We start from the raw sequence: 22,499 nt of genomic DNA, 5'->3' as shown, positions 1-22,499 counted from the left end.
TATTTTTACTGGCAGCCAGTAAAAAATGGGCATTTTTTGTCCTGCCAGTAAATGCCAATGACAGGAACATGTTGCCAGTAAACAATATGGCTTTGATGCTTAAACGGGGCTGCACATGTGCAGTTCCAGTCAAGTGCCAGATGAGACTATTTGAGTGCCTGCTACAATGTGTTCGGGTGGCGCCCGCACAGAGCAGGTCTGGTGGAGGTGGCGCCTGAGTGTGTCGTGTGATGTCATAGTGAAAGAGAGCTGAGCGGAGCCTGCCCATTCTAAGTTCTTACCCTTCTGAGTCCTGCCCCTAAGCTAATTACTTTATATCAAAAATAAAATAAGAAATATTTTTTTTTTGCTTTAATACCTACTTTAAATCACATTGTTAATTGCAAATTGCACTTGCTTGCAGCCTAAATACTGCATTTTGCACTTAAAACTGTAATTTTGTAACTTTTGGAAATGCTAGTAAAAACTTGGTTTGCCAGTAAATTTTGGGTGTTGTGTCAATAAATTTCAATCTGGTAGGTTGGCAACACTGACTGTATGTTTGCATGTTTGCATGTGAAATAGGTACCTAAGATCTCCTTGAAAGCAGGGAATGTGCATGTACAGTATGTAAAGCACTGTGAATAATGTCTTCAATATAAATGCCTTTAATAAATAGCAGACCTAGACAGGCGATCCAGGAGCTTGCCAAACTTGCAAAATCCACATGGCATTGGAATCCTTAAGCTTATCTTGGGGCCATCATGAGAAACATGCAGCTCTGTAGGCAGCTCTTTCACAATAAGCTTTGTATTCTTTCATCTTTAACAAAACTGCCTTTAGCCTATGCAATGTATATTTTACACTTGCTTTACTGAGTTAATAGTGGAGCCATTTCATTACCATGTTTTCTTCACTGGGCCTAACAAGATTTGGTTAAGCATACAAATGTGCTCTGTTATAATTTTTATGCCAGGCTGTTTCCATTATGGCATTGGGCCCTATTGAGATAGCACCTATGTAACATGCATTGATTAATAAATATATAAAGTATACACAGATTTGATATATAAGTCCTATATGCCCAACTATGCAAGGGAAATCTCAACAGGCAGGTATAAGCTTTATTCAGAACAGAACATCACAGAGACTGACTCATTCTCTCCCTAGGCCACTATTTTGCATTGGGATTTTGCATACATTAGTTCTATCATATATTTTCATGCAGAGTATATTATCAAAATGGGGCCATCCAAAGATGAGACTTAAAGAAAAGTTTTCACAAACCTAGCATACAATAAAAAAAAATGCTTACAGTATGCATATTAGTTGAAAAAAATCAAAGTGACCAAAGTACAGTCATATAATCAGCCAAAATTACACACACTTTCCTAGAAAAGTCAGACTTAAATTTTAGTGAATGTGAGCATAATTTTTTTTTTTTTCTGGTTGACATTTATTCCAAAGTGTTGACAAGCATGTAATGCTATACAGTGCTAGGATTGTTGCAAAGCAGATGTCTCCTAACTTTAAAATAATATTCTTCAGCTCAAGGGTGCAATAATAAAAAAGAAAATGAAACTCCTCAAATCAGCCACATGGATCAGCTGCTTTGTAATTTTAAATGGAACTTAACTGCCAGGAGATCACATATACACACCTGTTCTGCCTTCGCATTTTCGCAAACGAATATCTCATACAATGTTGCAAACTCGGGGGCATTATCATTCACATCAAGAACTTTAATATACACAGGAACACGGCTGCTTTCTTTAGGATTACCTGTAATAAAAAAGATAAGAGACCTTTATGTGTACAATGGCTAAATAGGGTGAACTGCACAGAGATCAGAAACCAGACGCTAAATACTTAATTTTGGAAAAGGTCTGTTTTTTTTTTTTTTTTAATATTGTGCCTTTGAGTCTTTGAATCTCACAATCAAACGCCTAATTAGAAGAACACAAGCTGTGTATTGCCAGTTTTACAGCCACTTTCCCAAGCAGAAAATTGGAAGCGCTGTGTAAATGTATCATGACACTATTCTTATAAAGACAAAAATACAGTAATAAATAGCAAATGCACTATAAAACAAGTGCAATGCTTTAACATTGAACATAGTCAACCCTAGATGTCATTTAAATTGCCCACAAGTAATAGTAGACATAATTATACTTAAACTAAGCCCCAACTGTCCAGCATTAGATGTTATTTGGAGTTGTGCTCATGTGCATCTATCGATTTTATTTGGAAGAAATGTGGTAAACTGAGTTATTGAATAATGTACTTGCAACTTCCATGTATCACAGAGGCCAACCTACAGTTTTTTTTTCCAAAATGATCACAAGATGCTGTAGTTTGTTGATAATAATCATAACTCAGTGGAAGTCAGCAGTTGCAATCACTCAAAGTGCAGACTTCCACTGCAGGACATAAAATAACCATTACTATCCAGGGCACTTACAAATAGAAATGTATTTCTACTCAAAACTATACATCTGTGTGTTCTCTATGGTGCAAGGCTTCATATCCAACCTAGTGATGAAACTGATTTGCTATCTCTTTCCTTTTAAAAGTAATCTCCATGTTTGGATATCAATGCTTTCAGGGAAAGCTAGACTATTTGGCTTTTCTAAAGTATCCATAAATGTAATGATTTTGTGGATAATTCGAACACATAAGCCACATTGGACTAATTGACCTTCTATAAATTGAGCATTTTTTCTAATTTCTTTTTTTTTATTTTCAAAAAAGTTTATTGAAGAGTAATGAGTACAATTTTTTTTGTATCAAATTACATTGTGAACATTGTGAAAAGAAAAGGCAATCCTAGTTACATATGAAATAACAGTATAACAAAGAACATTTGATAATAAGTGAAATGAAAAGTATCCAACCCCTAACAAATGTACCTCCTTTTCTCCATAAACCCATCCCCCACAGTTATTGCCTTTTGTTTCACTTGACCCTCCCTTCTAGATTGTAAGCTCTAACGAGCAGGGCCCTCTAGTTCCTCCTGTTTTGAACTGTATTGTAACTGTATTGTCTTCCTTCACATTGTAAAGCGCTGCGCAAACTGTTGGCGCTATATAAATCCTGTATAATAATAATAATAATAATAATATCCACATTAACTATGCTATGATTATATGATGTCAATGCGGCAGTACAGTTTTGCGAGAATATCAACTTGTATGGCATGGATGCATTATGAATTTAGAGATGGCTCAATTTACCTGTGAATGCAATCCTTTTCTAACTACCAAAAGAGAACCTGTCCTATTTCCCTGAATGGCAAGTTGTTTGACTAGGCCACGTAACACCCAGTGATACTTAAGGGCCGCACACACGATAAGAAAATCATAAGGGAAATTTCGTCCGACGAACGATCTGCTGTTTTTCGGATTGTTAGTATAGGGCTTTCGACAGCCGATTACGGATTTTCGAAAGACAAAAACTGGATGTGCAGGCTATAAAATTTTTATCGCCCGTCAACACAACATGCGATTTTCGTTTCATTAGTACAGTTTTCGACGGAAAAAAAACTTGAGAGCAAGACTAGGCATGCTCAGAGACAAAAGAACACATACAAAACAATACAACAAATGACATCATTTCTGATGTAGAATTCTATTGTACGGGAAAATTCGTATGAAAATAACTTCTTCACTTTCGACATGAGACTAGCATGCAACAAAAAATGGACGACAGATTGTTCGATAATCTGCTCGTGTGTACGGGGCTTTACCTTCCCTGCACTCCTCGCTGCCCTGTTCACATTTGGAAGCATGAAGTTTAAACACTCTGTGTTGGTCTGTTTTTAAGTTTACATAGGGTTAATAACTTCCCCCACAGGTTACATTGTTAGTGACATTGCTAGACTGGCTGCTCTGGCTAGAACATTGCATTCTGGGAAAAAGGAGATAGGTATACATGCTCCCCCATGCCTGAAAATACCAATATTTCCAAAGGCTCTAAAAAAGAAGTCAGAGAAGTAGGGAAATGCAGTGAAGGTCAGCATACATGTGTTGGGTGGTGCCTTATTAAGGGATCCTGTCACTGTGCTCTAGACCAGTGTTTCTCAACTCCGGCCCTCAGGGCACACTAACAGGCCAGGTTTGCTAGAAAACTGAAATACATCACAGGTGAGATCATTTGCTGCTCAGTGATTGCATTATTCTAGTCAGCATCTCCCCAAGGTAATACCTAAAATCTGGCCTGTTAGTGTGCCCTGAGGACCGGAGTTGAGAAACACTGCTCTAGACTGGTTCTCTTTAGGCTTGCAATAGCCAGAAACATCTGAAAGTTGGGGTAAACCTACTCAACCAATTTCCATCTGAAGTAACACACCTTAAGAGGAAATTATTTTTTTGTATGCCAACATGCTATCTACTGTTCAATATTAGTAATGAGCTGAACATACCTGGGCTTGGTTCAAGCAGGGTTTGGTGAATGTCATTATAATTTGGGTGCATAATCTGAACCCCATTGAGGTTAATGGGAGCCATAAAAAAAAGTTTTACTCAATTTCTAAGGCTATAGATAAGAGATTGTCAATCCAATTGCATGGAAAGCTATACACTGTGTTGGGAAACGTACCAAAGTAATAAAAAATATAAAACTTTTGTTTGCGGGGGAGCATTGGTTTTAGTAATGCTTTAAGTGAAACAATTAAATGACAAAACTCCATTAATTAAAAGGTCTGGGGGATGCCCTGACCCTGTCTGTAAATTGACACATCTGTGTGATGTATACTACCAACTACAGCAACGCTGACATTTACACAGATAAATGTGTGTTTAACGACTTCAATAAAGGGAATTTTCCCCTCTGTCCTGCCGAGGCAAATTTTCCGCTTTCAGCACTGTAACACTTTTAATGCCGATTTTGTGGTCATGTAACACTGTACCCATAAGACATTTTTCGATTTTTTTCACACAAATAGAGCTTTCTTTTGGTGGTATTTAATCACCACTGGGTTTTCAAATTTTTGCTAAACAAACACAAAAATCTAAAAACTTTGAAAAAAACGCGTTTTACCTTGCTTCTGTTATACAATTTTTCAAATAAATAATATCTTTCATGAATTTAAGTTAAAGTGTAAATTTAATTGTAAATTTATTTGGTGAAAATAACTCAAAATCAGTGTTTATTATTTACTCTGCAGGAAAGGTATAGAGTCCACAAACTATGGCATAGATATCTGAAAATTGGTCAATCCTGATGTACTGACATCTCATTTCTTGAGGCCCAAAAATGCCAGGACAATATCCCCCAAATGACCCCTTTTTGGAAAGTAGACAGTCCAAGGTATTTAGGAAGAGGCATGGTGAGTTTTTTGTAGTTGTAACTTTTTGTCATGCTTATTTTGGAAAATGAAGAAAGTCCCACCCAGCCATCATTTTACAATAGGCTGGGCAGGAAGTGGTTACATTTCTGGCAAGATGGACAACTCCTGGCCTCCTCATTCTGTTTGTGTGTTTTTAAGATGTGAGTTGAGTCCCCCCCCCCCCAAATTGTATACCAGACTGACCACGAAAAAAACAAGAGACGAAAAAGCATGAAGTCTCCCCCAAAAATCCATGCCACAACCCTATCTGAGCATGCAGCTTGACAGGTCAGGAAAGGGATTTACCATCCCTCCAGAACCATAAGAAGCCCTATGCCATCAACGTGGAGGGAGTGCCTTACCGGGAAGAGCTTATTGGAATCTGGAAGCCCCTTTTACCAATAAAGGGGCTCTTCACCACAGAGGAGACTAACTTAGCCTGGAGGTATCATAGTGGAGTAGTAAGCTATTATATTATACAATGGATTTGTTTTGTATGTTTTTTTTTTGTTGAGGTGGATACCCATTCACTAATCTACTTTCCCCAACCCAAGAGTCTACTCTGATTCTGTTTGTATCCAAAGGAAGAGGATTTGAATGTATGCCTATTCAAGGGAGGGTATTTTCTGAATGGAATTGGTGCATATTAGTGATGTATCACCTAGATATATTGATGCTATACACGTGGTTTATATTGGATATCGTTGAACTATTTCAGTTGGTCTTAAATGCTTACCCTTACAGCACAAGCACTCTTGCAACATGTAGAGTCGTTGGTGAGTGATGGGAGAGCAGGATCAAGGGTTAGAAGTTTTTTTTCTATGTTACCAATATGAGACACTATGCATGTATACCTACAACTGTGGGAATTTTGGAATGCATTATTATTGGTTATGTTTGTTGATTGTTGCATGAATAGCTATCTATCATTTATTGTAGAACATTTCAGGGATCTTCTGCCCTTTACTGCTAGCTGCTTGTATCACCATTTTTTCTATAATTATGCATTAGCACTTCCTTTCTCTCGGAGGCTGACTTTAATACCCAAGAAGAAGGAAATGGAGAGAGAGAGAGAGATAAAGTCCCAGCCCAATGTCCTGTCCATGCTGCTAAGATGGGACTGGACCAGACCAGACTAGACCAGGCCAGACCAGGCCAGACCAGACCAGACCAGAAGAGATTAAGAGATAAGTACTCCTGTGTTTGGCAGTTTACTGTTGTTACTCATAGCCTCTGGGTGTATATATAGTGTATATACTGTATCTAAAGACTGGTGACAGAAGCATTTCTGTCCTAATAGTATTATCTCACATACAAAGTGCGAGATAATTAGGTCTGTGTTACTGTATGTGTAGTGGTCCCCTTCCAGTATATTAGTAGGTGAACTTGTTTATTGCAATAGAGTTTTTATGCAGCTTTGTTATTTTAGTTAAAGGACTATTTTTTTTTTTTAATAACAAACATGTTATACTTACCTCCTCTGTGCAGTTGGTTTTGCACAGAGCAGCTGGGATCCTCCTCTTCTCGGTTCCCTCATTGCTGCTCCTAGCCCCTCCCTCTTATCAAGCTTGCTATGGGGCCACCCGAGCTGAGCTGCAGCTCCATGTGTCCATTCAGACACGGAGCTACCGTTGGGCCTCGCCCCCATCTCTCCTGGTTGGCTTACTGACTTTGATTGACAGCCTTGGGAGTCAATGGCGTCACAGCTGTATCCTAGCCAATCAGGAGGGAGAGTTCCAGGACAGCCGAGGGACTCGTGGACATAGAAGGACAGAGAGGGGGCACATGTAAGTATAAGGGGTGCTGGGAGGGGCTGCTACACACAGAAGACTTTTTATCCTAATGCATGGAATACATTAAGATAAAAAAACCTTCCTGACTTTACAACTCCTTTAATCCTGTTACTTCTGGCCTGGGATTCTATAGCTAGTTTTAGCTTACTGCTCAACAACTAGCATAGGTTAGAGCCAGGTAAGGCATCCTGCCTCTCCTGGTAGTTAGAGGTCTGGTTGCATGTCAGATTTGAAACTACTTGGGAGGGGCTAACGCACACAGTAGATATGAAACTCTGAGTTCCAGTGCCACACCATCAGTTTCTACGTGTGAGAAACTGTATTCCAAGCTGATTGAACAAGAGTTAGAGGATCTCGCAATTACGTTTTTGACACAAAGACAGAAGCTGCATCATGTTAATAGTTAAATAAATAGTGTTGCGCAAAAATAAAAATCACTGTGGGTATATTGTTCTAAAAATATTAGTGACAATCCCAAATTGTACTGTATATAATATAAATAAATTCCAATTGTTTAAAACATTAATGATGTGGTGTATACCATATTCTATAAAATCCAAATCGATAAATGATATATACCCAGTGCTAAATAAATAATTGGCATTAATGATAGATCAATACATCAAACTATAAAGTGCTGTGTGCTGGTTCGATACTGATATATCGATTTTCCTTAAATACTGCAATATGTGCTTACTAGTCCTCTCATGCAAAAAAGGAAAAAATATAAATAAATATTAAATAAATGTGGTCAATATCAAATATAGTCCGTAAAGTGCTTAAAGAAGCTGCATCATGATCATGCCCAGGGGCTCTTGCAACTGGACTTTGCCACAACATTTATCTGGAAGTAAATCTGTTAATACCTTGGATGTATGTACTATTATTATTATTTTTTTAAATTATGGCTTGTACTATTTCCCTACTGATGTGCATCTATATGGTTAGTGTTAGATGCAGGTTACAGTAGTTCCTCTGCTCCCAATTACTTTGATTATATTTCTGACTAATTTCCCAGGAAGGGAATCCCCTCTGTTCACAGAGGCCCTGTCCTGTGTGGAGGCACTGCCTAAATTTATTGTTAAATATACTCTTCCTCTTTGTGGAAGTTCTGGTTCTTCTATTTACCTACAGGCTTAGCACATTATCCTGTTTGGTGAGGGTCATTTCATATATCTCCCCTCTAAAAAGGCTACACAAATATATCCTAAATGTTCACCTTAAAGACGTAGACCCATCCAGGTGTTCTTCAATACAGTCTGATACACAGGGCCAGATTAACGTAGGGGCTATTGGAGCTGCAGCTCCAGGCCCCTACCTTTATATAGGCCCCGGGTTGGCCATATTCACTGTTACCGCTCTTCTGTCACTTGTAAACACAGAAGTCTGGCTTCTATGCTCGCTTCCCCAGGCAGCTCCCTCAGAACCTCCCCACACAGCACGAAGGCCGGACAAGGAGGGACAGTTGCTGATGCATGGATGTGTTTATGGGCTTCAGAGACAGCATCCCATGTTGAATTAGGCATGCATGGCTGCACCCTTCCTCCTCTGGGTGCATGCCAAGGCACGGCCCTTAAGGCCCTTCAAAATCCTCAGCACCAAGCCCATGATGCTCTTAATCCGGCCCTGCTGATACATATAAAATACACTTTAATGGGTAAAAAAATGGTTTAAACCCCTCTCAGATTTGTTTTTCTTTTTGCTGTGACTTTTTGATGATTTTAATTTTCTTCCTGTCTCAAGACACATTAGAAAGTGAGGAGATTTTCCCAAAAGAAGGGGAATATTCACTTATACATGTTTTATCCTCTAATGGATGATTGCCTCTCTCTCCAGTGACAAATTAAAACTTTGGATTTTCTTTCACTTTCTGTCTTGTTGCAATGGTCTCCAGGACAAATATTGAGTGTGAATCTTCCCAATAGGGACATAGATAGTAATAAAATCATGACATGGGTTTTAACCCATCACTATTCAAAGTAAAAATAATAAAAAAAGGCTTTATGTACATGTTATTATCAGCAGCAAATAGATTGTGGATGAGGTCATGAAATAATACACATTACAGTCATTATTAAAAACTGAATCATACGACAGAAAAAAAATCAAATATAATTAGTTCAAGTGCAATGTAAGTCTGGATATAGCCAAGTATTAATATATTATGATCACACATAGTACATAATGATCTTTTATTGTATTAATACTTAAATATTATGTAATGACTAGATGCCAGACTTTTTTTAAAACTTCAATGACAATTTGTCCTAGATAGCCTGCAAGATGCAATTTTATAGTCTGTGCATCTGCCAATACCAGGCCCTCATGTGTAATTGGGTCTGCCTTTCACACTGACTTCATAGTTGCTACTAATTGTATTAACTTTAATCTTGCTCTGGGTGACTTCCAGTAAAGGAAGTGATGTGTTTATGTCAGTGCTGATTGGGATTATACTAGCAATTCATTATCAAATGGTTGTTGTTACAAAATAGATTTGATTATTATACCAAAGCCATAATCTGTGAGCACAGTTACATTGCATTAAATACCTATTGTACATTTATCTCAAGCTATTCAATAAGAATTGCAGATGAAAAGCACTTTCTAATTGCTTTTTTTATGACAAGGTCTAAGATACCATGTTTTATCTTTGCTGAACTGATTATAACTAGATATGAGCTATAAGTTGAGGTCGAACCTGAGTTCGAATCCAAACTCAAGTCAATCGGAGTTCAGTAAAAGGTTGAACTAATGTGGCCATTCACAGTTTTAACAATCAATTACCAATATGTACTTCCAAGCCTTTGAACTGTGGTCAGGTGGCTTAAAAGTGCAAATAATGGGGGTTTTCATATGTGACTCTTCCTATAAAAGTCAAGCACCCCTTTGTCAGGCTATATGGGGATTTGTAGGGAAAGGGAGAGCTGTCAATGTTTGTGAGTGTTTGCAGGCAGAAATGGTTTCTGCTTTATTATGAAGTGCTGGACAGTGCCATATACAGTCCTATATAGGGATGGGCTGAACGACCCTGTGTTCGGTTCGCATCAGAACTTTTGAACATTGCAAAGTTTGGAACCGAATAACGAACCCTATTGTAGTCTATGGGACTCAAACTGGAAAAATCAAAAGTGCCAATTTTGAAGGCTTATATGCAAGTAATTGGGCATACAATGGTTATTGGGTTCCGGGTTCTGCCCTGGGGGACATGTATCAATGAAAAAAAAAGTTTGTAAAAAACATAATTTTTAAATGAGCAGTGATTTACTGATGCTTAAAGTGAAAGCATCAAAATGAGAAATAACAATAAAAAGGAAACATTCCTTTCAATATAATGTCTGGGAGGGTCCACTTAGTCTGCCTGTAAAGTGGCACATCTGTACTGTGCACAGAAACTGCTGCAGAAATAATTGCCTTTATAAAGCCAAAAAAATGACATTTTCCCTGCAAGCTTTCTTTATTTTGTAAACAACAGCTTGGGGAGCAAGTGTGTATGATGAGGCCACAATGTAGTGCACTGGGAACAAGATTAGAGATTTTTTGGATAAATTCTGGTGTCTCTTCCGCAGACTTTGAAAAAAAGTAACAGGTGTGGAAAAATTGGTCTTTGTGTGTCGAAGGTGGCTTTACACTGTAACCCTATAGAGGTACTTTTGATGAAAGCAAGAACTGCCTTCCTGTCAAAAATTTAAATGTTATGCACCTGTCAAATGGGTGTGAAAAAATTGGTCTTTGGGTGTCTGTGGCGCCTTCACATCTTAACCCTATAGAGGTCTTCTTGATGAAAGCAAGAATTGGCCTTGCTATCAAAAATTTAAATTATATGCATCTGTCAAATAGGGATGATCGAACTTTTAAAACGTTCGGTTCGGCCAGAACATCCGAACTTCCCGAAAGTTCGGCCCGGATTTCAGAACCCCACTGAAATCAATAGGACCCTAACTTCGGTAATCAAAAAACACAAATTTTAAGCCCTAAAACCCAATAAATGCCCCTAAAAAGTCCCTAGGGTTCTGGGTCATGCCCCATTAACTATTAATCACACAAAAAAAAGTTCTTAAAAATTGTCATTTTTGATAAAAAAGCCAATTATTGAAAAAAAAAAAGAGAGAGATTCTTTGATTTTTGACTTTGGATTTAGTATCTGGGGGGTCTAAAAAGTGTACATGTGAAGTTTCAGCACTGTAGCATGTCCAGAACCATAAAAAAAAGGTAATTTTTCAGTAGAACAGGGATGTGGGACCCTCCTTTTACACCTATATGATCTTTTTTTTCTGGTTCTGGACATGCTACAGAGCTGAAACGTCACAGGTACACCTTTTAGACCCCCCAGACACAAAATCACACAAAAAAAGTTCTTAAAAATTGTCATTTTTGATAAAAAAGCCAATTATTGAAAAATTAGAAAAAAAAAAAAGAGATTTTTTGATTTTTACTTTGGATTTCGTATCTGGGGGGTCTAAAAAGTGTACATGAGAAGTTTCAGCTCTGTAGCATGTCCAGAACCATAAAAAAAGATTGTTTGTATTAGAACACTTTCAGCTCAGGGGGTTGGCTTCTCTTCTCGGTTTTCACACCTTGCCGGTTTCAAAGCAGGCATTTTTTTGGGTTCTTTGCAATCATGGAAAAACATCTGAACTTGTGTATAGTGGCACTGTGCACAAGTTAAGATGTTTTGCCTGCCTCCAAAAACCCCCAAAAAATGCCAGCAAAAACACACCTGGGCATTTTTTTTGACGCTAGCCTTTTTTTGGCATTTTTTGGGGTTCTTTTGAGGCAGGCAAAATATCTGAACTTGTGTATAGTGGTATATATACACACATAATTATATGTATATAGACACCTAGCCATATATAGGTGTGATAGTAGCAGAAATATATTACTGTAAATGATTTCATTAGCGCAAGCATATATTTCTGCTACTATCACACCTATATATGTCTAGGGGTATATATACAGACATATATGTGTATATATACCCCCTATACACATGTTCAGATGTCATGTCTGACATCAAACAAGCACTGGCAGTGGCAGCCCCTGCAGCATGAAAAATGCTTGGCTGGTGAGAAGCCATATTCCTGTCCCGAAGCAACTCAGAGAAATGATCATTTCTCTATAGCGGTCACCCTGCTATGGAAGGGTTTTGTCACCCTTCCATAGCAGTCACTGTCAGTTAACCCTACACTACACTACGGTCCCCTTACACTTAACACTTTCCCTACAGAAGCTAAATTTTTGAAGCTAACTTAAGTGTAAAGGAGCACTCTAACTACACTAGATATCCCTTTCCTCACACTAATAAATGCTAAATGACACTTTTAAAGTAAAATTAACAGAACTGCTTCCACTCTCTTCCATGTCCAGTATAACAATGCTAGGAATATGGCGGGGGTGATCTTATATACTGGGGGGCGTATTCACTAATGATTGGTCTAGGGACCCCCTAGTCACTCCAATCACATTCCTAGCATTCTCCTGCCCCCTCAATTGGCTTTTTCTAATGGTTCTGGTCCAATCACGGGCTTTTAAAGCCCATTTCCTGAAGCATTGCATTTTGGTTGGTTCTGGTTGCTGAATTCCGAACTTTTTGGGCAAAAAGTTCTAAATTCGGCCGAACCTCGAACACCCAATGTTCGGGCCGAACCGATGGTGGACCCGAACCGTTTGATCATCCCTACTGTCAAATAGGTGTGAAAAAATTGGTCTTTGGGTGTCTTTAGTGTCTTCACAACGTAACCCTACAGAGGTACTCTTGATAAAAGCAAGAATTGGCCTTGCTATCAAAAATTGAAATCATATGCACCTGTCAAACAGGTGCAGAAAAATTAGTCTTTGGGTGTTAATTGTGCCCATTAAACATACACCAAAAACATTCTTCCGGATGATATCAACACCCACAACACTGGGCAGCCTAGAAGTCTTGCAGAGATTCCACATCCCAAAAACACTTATTAGTGACATCGGCATCAGGGGATTCATAGCTGCTAGTAATCCAGGACTGATTCATTTTGATAAATGTCAGATGGTCCACGCAGCCTGTGGACAGACGCGTTCTATTATAAATAACAAAACCTCCAGCAGCACTGAATGCCAATTCGGAAAGCACATTGGATGCAGGGCAGCTCAGAAGCTCAATTGCATACTGGACAAGTTCTTGCTAGTGGTCTATTTTGATGACCCATTAACCCAGTGGATTGTCAACTGGAATGCTCTCCATCTCTGTTTTCACCCCTAGATAATCTTCCATGATATGATGCAGACACTGCCGACGGGATGTGGAAGCTGAGAGCCCTGGGTGGCGAGAACTAAAAAAATTGTGAAATGCATCACTTAGGCGGGCCCCTTCACCACTGCTCCTTTCTTGACCAACAGAAGCCTCAAAACTAAGTTTTCCATGACACTGTAACCTACCAAAGTCGGGAAAAGCATTAGAAGAACTCCTCTTTAAAGTGTCCTCAAGAGATTTCATCTTCTGCACCCTCTGTGGGGACAGGATGAGTTCTGACACTTTCCCTTTGTAATGGTGGCCAAGGAGGGTTGCTAACCAATAGTGATCCTTCTCCTTGATACCACATATTCTTCGGTCCTTTTGCAGGCTTTGAAATATGAGGGAGCCCATGCACCGCAAGTTTGTGGAGGCATGAGAAGCAGACTCCTCAGGGTCGAGGTCCCGGGGTCAAGGATTACAGTATCTGGGACTGCCTCCCCCCAGGGTTCTAAGGATGGAAAAACCATCTGTTGAGGGTTGATGTGTGTCTTCCTCTGGTTAAATGCCTCCAAAACTTCCAGAATCCTCCTCCTCCTCTCTCTCCTCTTGGGCGTTCTGTTGGGTAGGAAGAATGGTGTCTACATAAAGCAGGGCCTTGAGAGGAAAGGAAGTCTTCCTCTTTCTTCCACTGCTCTGCCTCAATTGCCCTGTCCATAATGTCACACAGAGTCTGGTCCAGCAGGGACACAGCAGGGATTGTGTCACTGATGCATGCATTGTCACAGGTCAACATCCTTGTGGCCTCCTCAAATGGTGACAGTGCATGCATCCTTTTTTAGTAGCCATTGGCATTTGGAAAAAAAGCAGAGCCGGCCTAAGGCTGTCATTGTGTCATACTTGTTGACGGCCCTCTGCTGCAGCATTCCCAAAGTCAAGTTCCACCTGGTGGGCATGTTACAAATCAGGCGGTTTACGGGCAGGTGCTATTCCCGCTGAATTTTAGCCAACCGAGTACTGGTTGTGTATGACCACCTGAAATGGCTACAGACTCTTCTGGCCTGCTTTAGCAGATCTTTCAACCCTGGGTATCTATTTAGGAAATGCTGCACCACCAAATTGAGGACATGTGCCAGGCATGGCACATGTGTCAACTTTCCCTGTCTAAGGGCGGACAGAAGGTTTGTGCCATTATCGCACACCACCATTCCTGGCTCCAGCTGGCCTGGCATGAATCACCTCTGGGCCTGCCCCTGCAGAGCTGCAAGAATCTCTGCTCTGTTGTGGTTTCTGTCCCCTAGACACACCAACTGAAGCACTAAATGGCACCCTTTAGCCTGACTCATTGAATAGCCCCTTGAACTCTAAGTGGGCACTTGTGGTTCGTAGGACAATTCAGCAGAGTAGGGCATGGAGAAGGAGGAGGAGGAGAAGGAGCAGGTAGAGCTGACAAATCTCGCATAGTCACCACTAGCTGTATGGAGATGTGGCGGCACAACAAGCTGCAGCACTGAGACCTGTATTGCATCCTTCTGAATTGCAAGCAGAGTTACAGAGTGTATTGTGAATGAAATATAGGGTCCCTGACCATGCTTGCTGGACCACGTATCAGCAGTAATGTGAACTTTGCATCTGACTGCCTTACCCAACAATGCCACAACATTGCCTTCCATTGCCATTGTGGTACAGCACTTTCTGCCAATTCATGGAAGAGGGCAGAATCCACCAGACAGAAATGCAGAAGTTGTAAAGCCAGCTGCTTTGATAAGCTTGCATTTAGACACTTGGCATGTGAGTGGCAGTGACTATTTTTTTTTTGCTGCAGCAGATAGGGCAGAGAAATTTAACGGCTAAAGTCTACAGCTGGTGGTGTGCTACTGGCAGATGTGCTGCAAGGATCTGGGACACCCTGCGCTATACCATCATCCCTGTCAGTGGAGGCTGCTGAGAGGTCATGAGGCATAGTGGGGATAGACTGAAGTGAGTAAGTTGGAGGAACAGAACTGTGTCACTTTTGTGTGGCTTTCAGGTGCTCTTGCAAAGGGGCTGAGTGGTGGGAGGATAAATGCCTTGTTAAGCATGTGGTACGCAAATGGCTGGTGTTTTTGCCATGCTTGATGCGCTTGAGACAAAGTTTTCAAATTGCAACGGTGCGATCGGCTGCGCATGTGCAAAAAAAGGGCCTGAGCTATGGGAAGGGTGTTGGGAGATAACAACTCCACAATGTGAAGGAATTGGGTGGCTGCTTCCTACTCTTCCATTAAGGGGTTGTGCCTCACCCTCACTTTCCTCCTCTGTTCTATTCGGCACCCAAGCCGCGTCAGTGACCTCATCATCATCATCTCCTCCATCCTCATTACCACTGGAAATACACTGTGGCAGGGAGAACATGACTACCAATTTGTGTACCAGTGTTTTTCACTCTCTGTAGGCTCATGTTCCTTCCTTCCTCAACCTCAGAACCAACATCTGAATCAAGTAATAACTTTGCATCATCAAGGAGCAAGCGGCTGACGCTGTGTTCAAATAACTCAGCTGACTCCTCCATGCTTGATGTTGGGGCTATGACAGGAATAGCTGTGAACAAGGAGGCAGATTTAGCCACTCTGCCAGCTGCAGTGGACTGCGCGCTAGTCTCTGCTTCGGTGACGGAGGATGAGTAGGATGAGGATGGTTTAGTAAGCCAGTCCAGTACGTCCTTTGCATGCTGTGGCTGGATAGCACGGGCAACATCACTAAACAGAGGAAATGATGCCCTGCCTGACGACTGACCACCTGCCTGTGGACACATACACTGCTGGTCACCTCACAGTGCCGTGGAAACAGCTGTCTCTGCTTGTTGGCCTCCCAGAGATGATGGGAAGGTGCTTATTAACAAAATGTATTAAAGATGTGGAAATACGTACATGGATGCACTTTAGCCAATGGAAAGTGGTGTTTGGTGCACTTTAAATTTAGTGACATTAAAGTAAAAATGAATGGTCACTATACACACACTGACTGAGCTATCATTAGATTCACACTAAAGTGACACTAAAGTAAAAATGAATGGTCGCACTACACTCACACTGACTGAACTATCACTAGATTCACACTAAACTGATATTCTACACTGGCAATAGAAACAGAATAGCACACTATAGCACTCCAACTCTCTAGTAGCCCTGAGCAGAGCCCTGTTCTATCTCGCTCCACACCGATACCACACACCACTATTGAAAGAATACTTTTATAGTGTGGGATGGGACTAGGAGTAATGAGCCATGATTGGATAGAGTCATCATTACTTTCTTCAATCATGGCTCTGACAGTGCTCTGTGCCCTGATTGGGCAAAGCTTTCATTGCTTCAGCCAATCAGGGCTTCCATTGCGCTGTGCGGCAGCGCAGTGCATTGTGGTAATTCGGCGGGCCGAACAAACTGTTGAACGCCCTGATAATTCAATTGTTCGTTGAACAGGCGAACAGCCAAAGTTCGGCCTGAACTCATGCTCGGGCCGAACCTTTCGCCCATGCATAGTCCTATACACAGTGCTGTATAGTACCACATACATACAGTGAATTGCAGTGTGGTGGGCTACATAGTGTGTATATCCTGTGGTAGCTGTGCTGTATTGTGTTACATTACTGTGAATTGCTTTGTTTTGCTTTGTTTTATCCTACATATTATTGTTTACCCCTTTGTGTTCACAGTGCATCGACCCAACAGTCCTTTCTAAGAATATATTTTTGCGTGAGTGCAATTGTGTGAAACTTCAGTTGCTTGTCCTCCTCCCTTTTTTTTTTATTCTTGTTTTATTGGATTTTATTCCTTCTATTTCCAATTTTCATATTTCTTTTTTCTATAGGTTTAAAAGAATGTAAAAAAAAACAGGGTTGGAGTTTAGAGTTGTTACTTTAGGATTCAGCAACATTACCTTGTTCCTGACACAGGCAAAGCAGTGTGTGTGTGTGTGTGTGTGTGTTGCCCCTTTAGGCGGTCATATGCAGTGTGTTTTGCCTGACCAAAATGCAGAGGCAACTGACTAATACTGTATATGATACCCCTATATTACAACAGTTGCCGCATCAACATATTTTGTGCAAGTACAGAAAAAGGATAGGCTCTTCGATGCTGGGATTATTTCACCATGTCAGTGGCTTCTAATTCAGGATGTTTGTACCACCTTGTCACCTTTCGAAGAGGTGACCAGGATGGAGAATCCTGACTTGGCAGGGATTAGTGACATGATCCCTCTGGTTTTCCTACAGGAGCAGCTCATGTCACTGCTGCTGGCCTGCCCACCATTACCAGCTCTTACGGCTTCTCTTGCCCTATTCCTGTGCTTCAGCACTGTACAAATGTCAAATATACATTGTAGCAGCTGCCTCTCATCTGCAATATGTATAATTTACTTCTGAAGGGTAAAAACTGTAGTGCCTCACATAATTTTCTACAGTTTGCTGCAGGGTAAATCATACTCTGTGAATCTAGTTTGAAGCTTATTCAATTGCTCTGGCAATCAAAAATATTTCTGGTAATTTTTCCTTTGAAATATTACATTATTATTTTTAATTTATTGGAACAAACTGTCTTGATACTTTGTTATTAGATTGCAACCTATTCAAGCTGCTTATATACCCTTTATTGCATGCACAATATTTGTGGCTAATACACTCAAATTAGTATTTCATGATGAAACCTGACTGGTCTCCCACTCTGAAACTGTTGCATAATAAAAAGGCTGACATACTGAGCATTAAATCAGTACAATATTTATGGCTTTTGTTTTAAAAATAATACACTACATTTTTTATTGTATGATAAAACCTGCCTGGTGTTTGCCTCTGAAACTACAGCTTAGGTAAAAGTTGACGTTAGACTGTACACCATTTTAAGCTTTTGTCTCAGAAATAACACACTATTTTTTATTTCATGATAAACCTATTGATTCTCTGCCTTTGGCAATGTGGCCTGTTACAAAGACATAGTGTTCACTGCGTCTGTACAAAGTATGTGGCTTTTGTTTCAGAAATAATACACGTCTTTTTTTCATATTAAAACCTGCCTGCTCACTGTTTCTGAAATTACAGCCTAGTAAAAAGGATGACATAGTGTACACTGAGTCTGTACAATATGTCTGGCTCTGACTCAAAAATAACACACTCTACATGTGTTTTCATAATAATACCTGCCTGATCTCTTGTGCTTAAAAAAGTGCTTACATACTGTACAATACACGGAGTCTGTAAATCTTGTACAGCTTTTTAATATGAACAAGTACATACTACTTTTGATTTCTTGATAAAAAATGTCTGGTCTCTCCTTGTAAAACTGTGACCTAGTATAAATGCTAACATACTGTGGCTGGGTTTTTTTTTTTACAATATTTCTGGCTTTTTTGTACACTTTAGTTGTCATTTCATGATTAAACATTATTGGCCTCTCCCCATTAAACTGCGGCCTATTAAAAGTGCTTATATATTATACGTTAAGTCAATACAATATTTCTGGATTTTGTTTGTGTGAAAAAATACACCCTAATTTGGATTTTTCTATTAAATCCTGCCTAGTCTCTCCCTCCTAAACTGCACTGAACTGCAATTTATTAAAGCTGCTTACACGTCTGCCTCAGCTGTACAAGATTTATTTATTTTTCCTGTAAAATAATACTCTTCTCTCTACTCTAAAAATCTCTTCCACTTACACTGGAGTCCAATCAAGATGCTTACATATTCTCCAACCATTGTACTATATATGTGACTACCGTATTTAAAGTATTGCACTCTAACTTGTATTTAAAGATAAAAACAGCCCTTTATCTGGAAGAGGGATTGCAGTCCTGAACTATTTTTGAGCAGTTTTTGTAGTGTTTTTTTTTTTTTCACATAGTTTTAAAGCTGCATATAAAAGGATGATACCTGCTGTAAGCAATTTGAACATTTCTTTCTGAATTGGTACTCCCATGGCAGTGCCCAGTTCCCCATACCCCTTGTTTGGAGATTCTTCGCCTATTAGCCTTGAAAATGGATAAAACTGTTTTTCAAGATTCGCTGCCACCCCTGTACACTTCAGGGGGATTTGGATTACATTTTGCAATTTTTAGTCTTCACAACTGGTTTGAGAAACGACTCATGAACTGAACTCAGTTGATTTGCTCATCCCTGCATATACCCAAGGAGTAGAGATGTTACTGCAATAATTAGTGTTCAACAAGCCCAGCCATACTGCCCAGGATATTTCTTAACATCAACTCAGCAAGGACCTGCTTCATTACTACAGGGATAATGTTGGTATTTAGAATTGACTTACTGATCTCTGTAGCTATTACGGTGATATTGTGCCACAAGGACGACTCCCGATCTAGAGGTTTGGATGTAAAAATTGATCCATTTCCAGAATCGATGTTGAATATCCTATCCATGTCTGTGTGTCGATCCACAGAATACCTGAAAATAAAAAGCCAAATGATTAAATGTTGTCCTTTCTCTAACACGTTGCCCGGAAAAGTGTTAACAGCTTTAGTACAGCACATTGAATTAGGAATGACATTTAGAAATTGCTGCTATTTGAAAATAGCAGCAAAAAAAAAGAGCATACAATTACTTAAAAAGCTTGCAATGTCACTACATTGTTAAAAGCAACGTCTTAGTATCAGGAAATATCTAACGCTATAAATGTCAAAACATTTTTAATAAAACCTGAGCTTCTTAACAACAAGTTCTTGGGTTATTCCCCCTCTGACTAAAGCTTAAATCAGAAGTTTTTTTTAGATGCACAACAAGTTGTCCTTACAAAATGCATTATTACAGCAGTGTCCTTCAAGGTACATGGATTCTATAAAAAGATTTTAAAGTATATTACCAAAGTGCATAGGACACATTAGGATTAACAGAAGTTCATGCACTATACAGCAATTAAGCTATTGTGCAGTGTGCTTGTTGCCGCCGCAGCCTTGACTTTTTCCAATTATCTGTTAATGAAGGAGACATAATCTGTCCTCATTTATACAGCTATATTCAAAATAGGAAACAAAGCCAATTTCTATAACATAGGCTATACTGCTTACACCAACCATTAAGTTCAAACCAGGATCTGATGTGAAACAATACATCTACATAAATATGAACCAAATCAATCAATAATTATGCAACCTCAATTTAAATTTTGGCTGGGGCTAGGTAATATTTAAAACAGCAAGAATAATACCTGTGTGTTTGAAGGTAGACACCGGATGCTTATGGGGGATTTGCTGAAAATCATTGCCTATTCCGCTTGTTTATTCATTTTTGTAAAAATGTCTCTTACAATTTAGTAGTTGAAACTTTTGAATGTTTGGCCAACACTGATAAAATCAGTAAGTAATACAGTAAAACAATAACAAGAGAAGGGCACACGATCTAGCACATTACCATAATACAATTTATTATAAGATAAAAGCAACAAATATACTCACAAACGCATGGCAAATAAAGGCATGTCACAATAAGTAACAGGACTCACCTCCAGGTCTGCTATAATCAACCATTGGGGTGGAAATACCAAATTGAGTCTGTATTGGTTGGCATAATTCAAGGAAGAACCATCTTCTCCATTTTTTTAGTGACTGTGATGAAGAGGGTTCTCCCTTGAAACTCGCCAGCCAATACGGACTCCATTTGGTCTTCTCACCCCACTGCTTGATTATAGCAGATCTGGAGGAAATTCCTTTTACTTGTTTTGACATGCCTTTATTTGCCATTCATTTGTAAGTATAATATTTGTTACTTTTATCTTATATTACATTTTATTATGGTAGTGAGCTAGGTTGGTGTACCCTTCTCTTTTTATTATTTTGCATTCTATAATGATTCCCATTGTCCAGGGGAGGCAGCAAGGCTTCTGGCTTTTGTAACGAATTGACATATTTGATACAGTGTATATAAACCTCCGAGCATACCACTTGACCGCATGTTTTTTGCATTAAAAATACAGTGTACAGTGGATGGGAGCTCATCTTCAGCAACAGAGATCCTAGACAATTGCTTAATACGTGCTACCACACCCTCTGGTTCCCAGAGATGTTTTGTCCAGATTTGCGTTGTTCCTTTCAATTTTGTTTCTCATCATGGTAAGCACTAGTATTTCTCCAAGATCAGTGTCACCTTCCTCTCAAGGCAGCAGATATCTTTCCTGCCCTCAGTTTATCCTTGACATTATGTTTTTGACCTTTCTTATCTTTCTTGCAATCAACCTGAGCTTCATTATACAAGGGTAACAGAGAAAGAATCAGCTGCTGGACAAGTTGCTGACGGGGAAAACTCTTGCACTAACAAGGAAGTAACAAGGAAGGTCTAGGTGTTTTTTTTTTTGTCATACACATTTGTATGCCAACAAAAGAAAACTAAAGATACAAACATGAGCTTCAAGAACATTGGAAGTAAGCTTACAAAAAATCCCTATCCCTAGTTGTATTTTCATGACTCTGGCCCAATTCTTTCCACTTTTAATCATCTCCCTACTCCTACTCTGAGTAACACACTATGGTCAAATCATAAAATCAGCATTTATGATGTAGGTTACCCATACCAGTAACACAAGGCTGGAACATTTTCTAAATACTTGGTAATGCCACCAGTAAAGCATTTGTATGGTAACTTCTTTTTATAGGATGACAATGCTCTTCCTTCTGCAATGAAAATCACAGCAGTGCACATACCCTTGATGCTTCAGTAGCTGCTTAGATTTTGGGACCGTTGTTGGCCCTATCAACAAACAGACATTCCCACAGCCCTTTAGAGTCATAGCACATTGCAGCAGGAGCTTAGGAAAATGATTTTAAAACCCTGCTATCTCTCACCTCCTCAAGATCTGTCTAGCACTCTCCCAGCTGCATGGACTTTAAGCCTGCTGCATATTTTAGTTGGAGTGATGGAGTCACTCTGAGCCACATAACTTTAGTGACAATTGGGGATGCCAAATAACAAAAACAAATGCCTCTGTCATAGGCTTTATCGCAACACAGCTGCAATAAATGATGAATATTCAGGAAAAAAAAAGGCTTTAGAAAACAGACCCTCGGTTTCACTGTGGTCGTGTGCAAAGACAATAAAAAATATACAAAGTAAGCCAACTGTCTAGTTCTTAAAGTGTATGTAGTTAAAAAAACCTCTCTAACTTGTTCCCTTTTGGTCTGTTGAATATACCATTTCAGACTCAAAGCTTTTGTTTGATCTGTT

The 22,499-nt window shown here is 39.5% G+C and overlaps 1 protein-coding gene across 1 annotated transcript in view; it reads right to left on the bottom strand.

Moving 5' to 3' along the window:
• Positions 1-22,499, bottom strand: part of LOC309556963 (cadherin-6-like) — a 567,199-nt gene that overhangs the window by 39,662 nt on the left and 505,038 nt on the right. Inside the window, exons 8-9 of the mRNA XM_082259546.1 lie at positions 19,594-19,730; positions 1,640-1,761 (exon numbers count right to left, since the gene is read on the bottom strand). Of these exons, the coding sequence (XP_082115672.1) occupies positions 1,640-1,761; positions 19,594-19,730 (259 nt within the window). The remainder of the gene's footprint in view (positions 1-1,639; positions 1,762-19,593; positions 19,731-22,499) is intronic.

This window comes from Pelophylax lessonae (genome assembly GCF_965119305.1).
Source record: "Pelophylax lessonae genome assembly, chromosome: 5".
NCBI lineage: Eukaryota > Metazoa > Chordata > Amphibia > Anura > Ranidae > Pelophylax > Pelophylax lessonae.
Note: the sequence above shows the minus strand (reverse complement) of the source record. Positions and strands in the feature narration are given on the sequence as shown.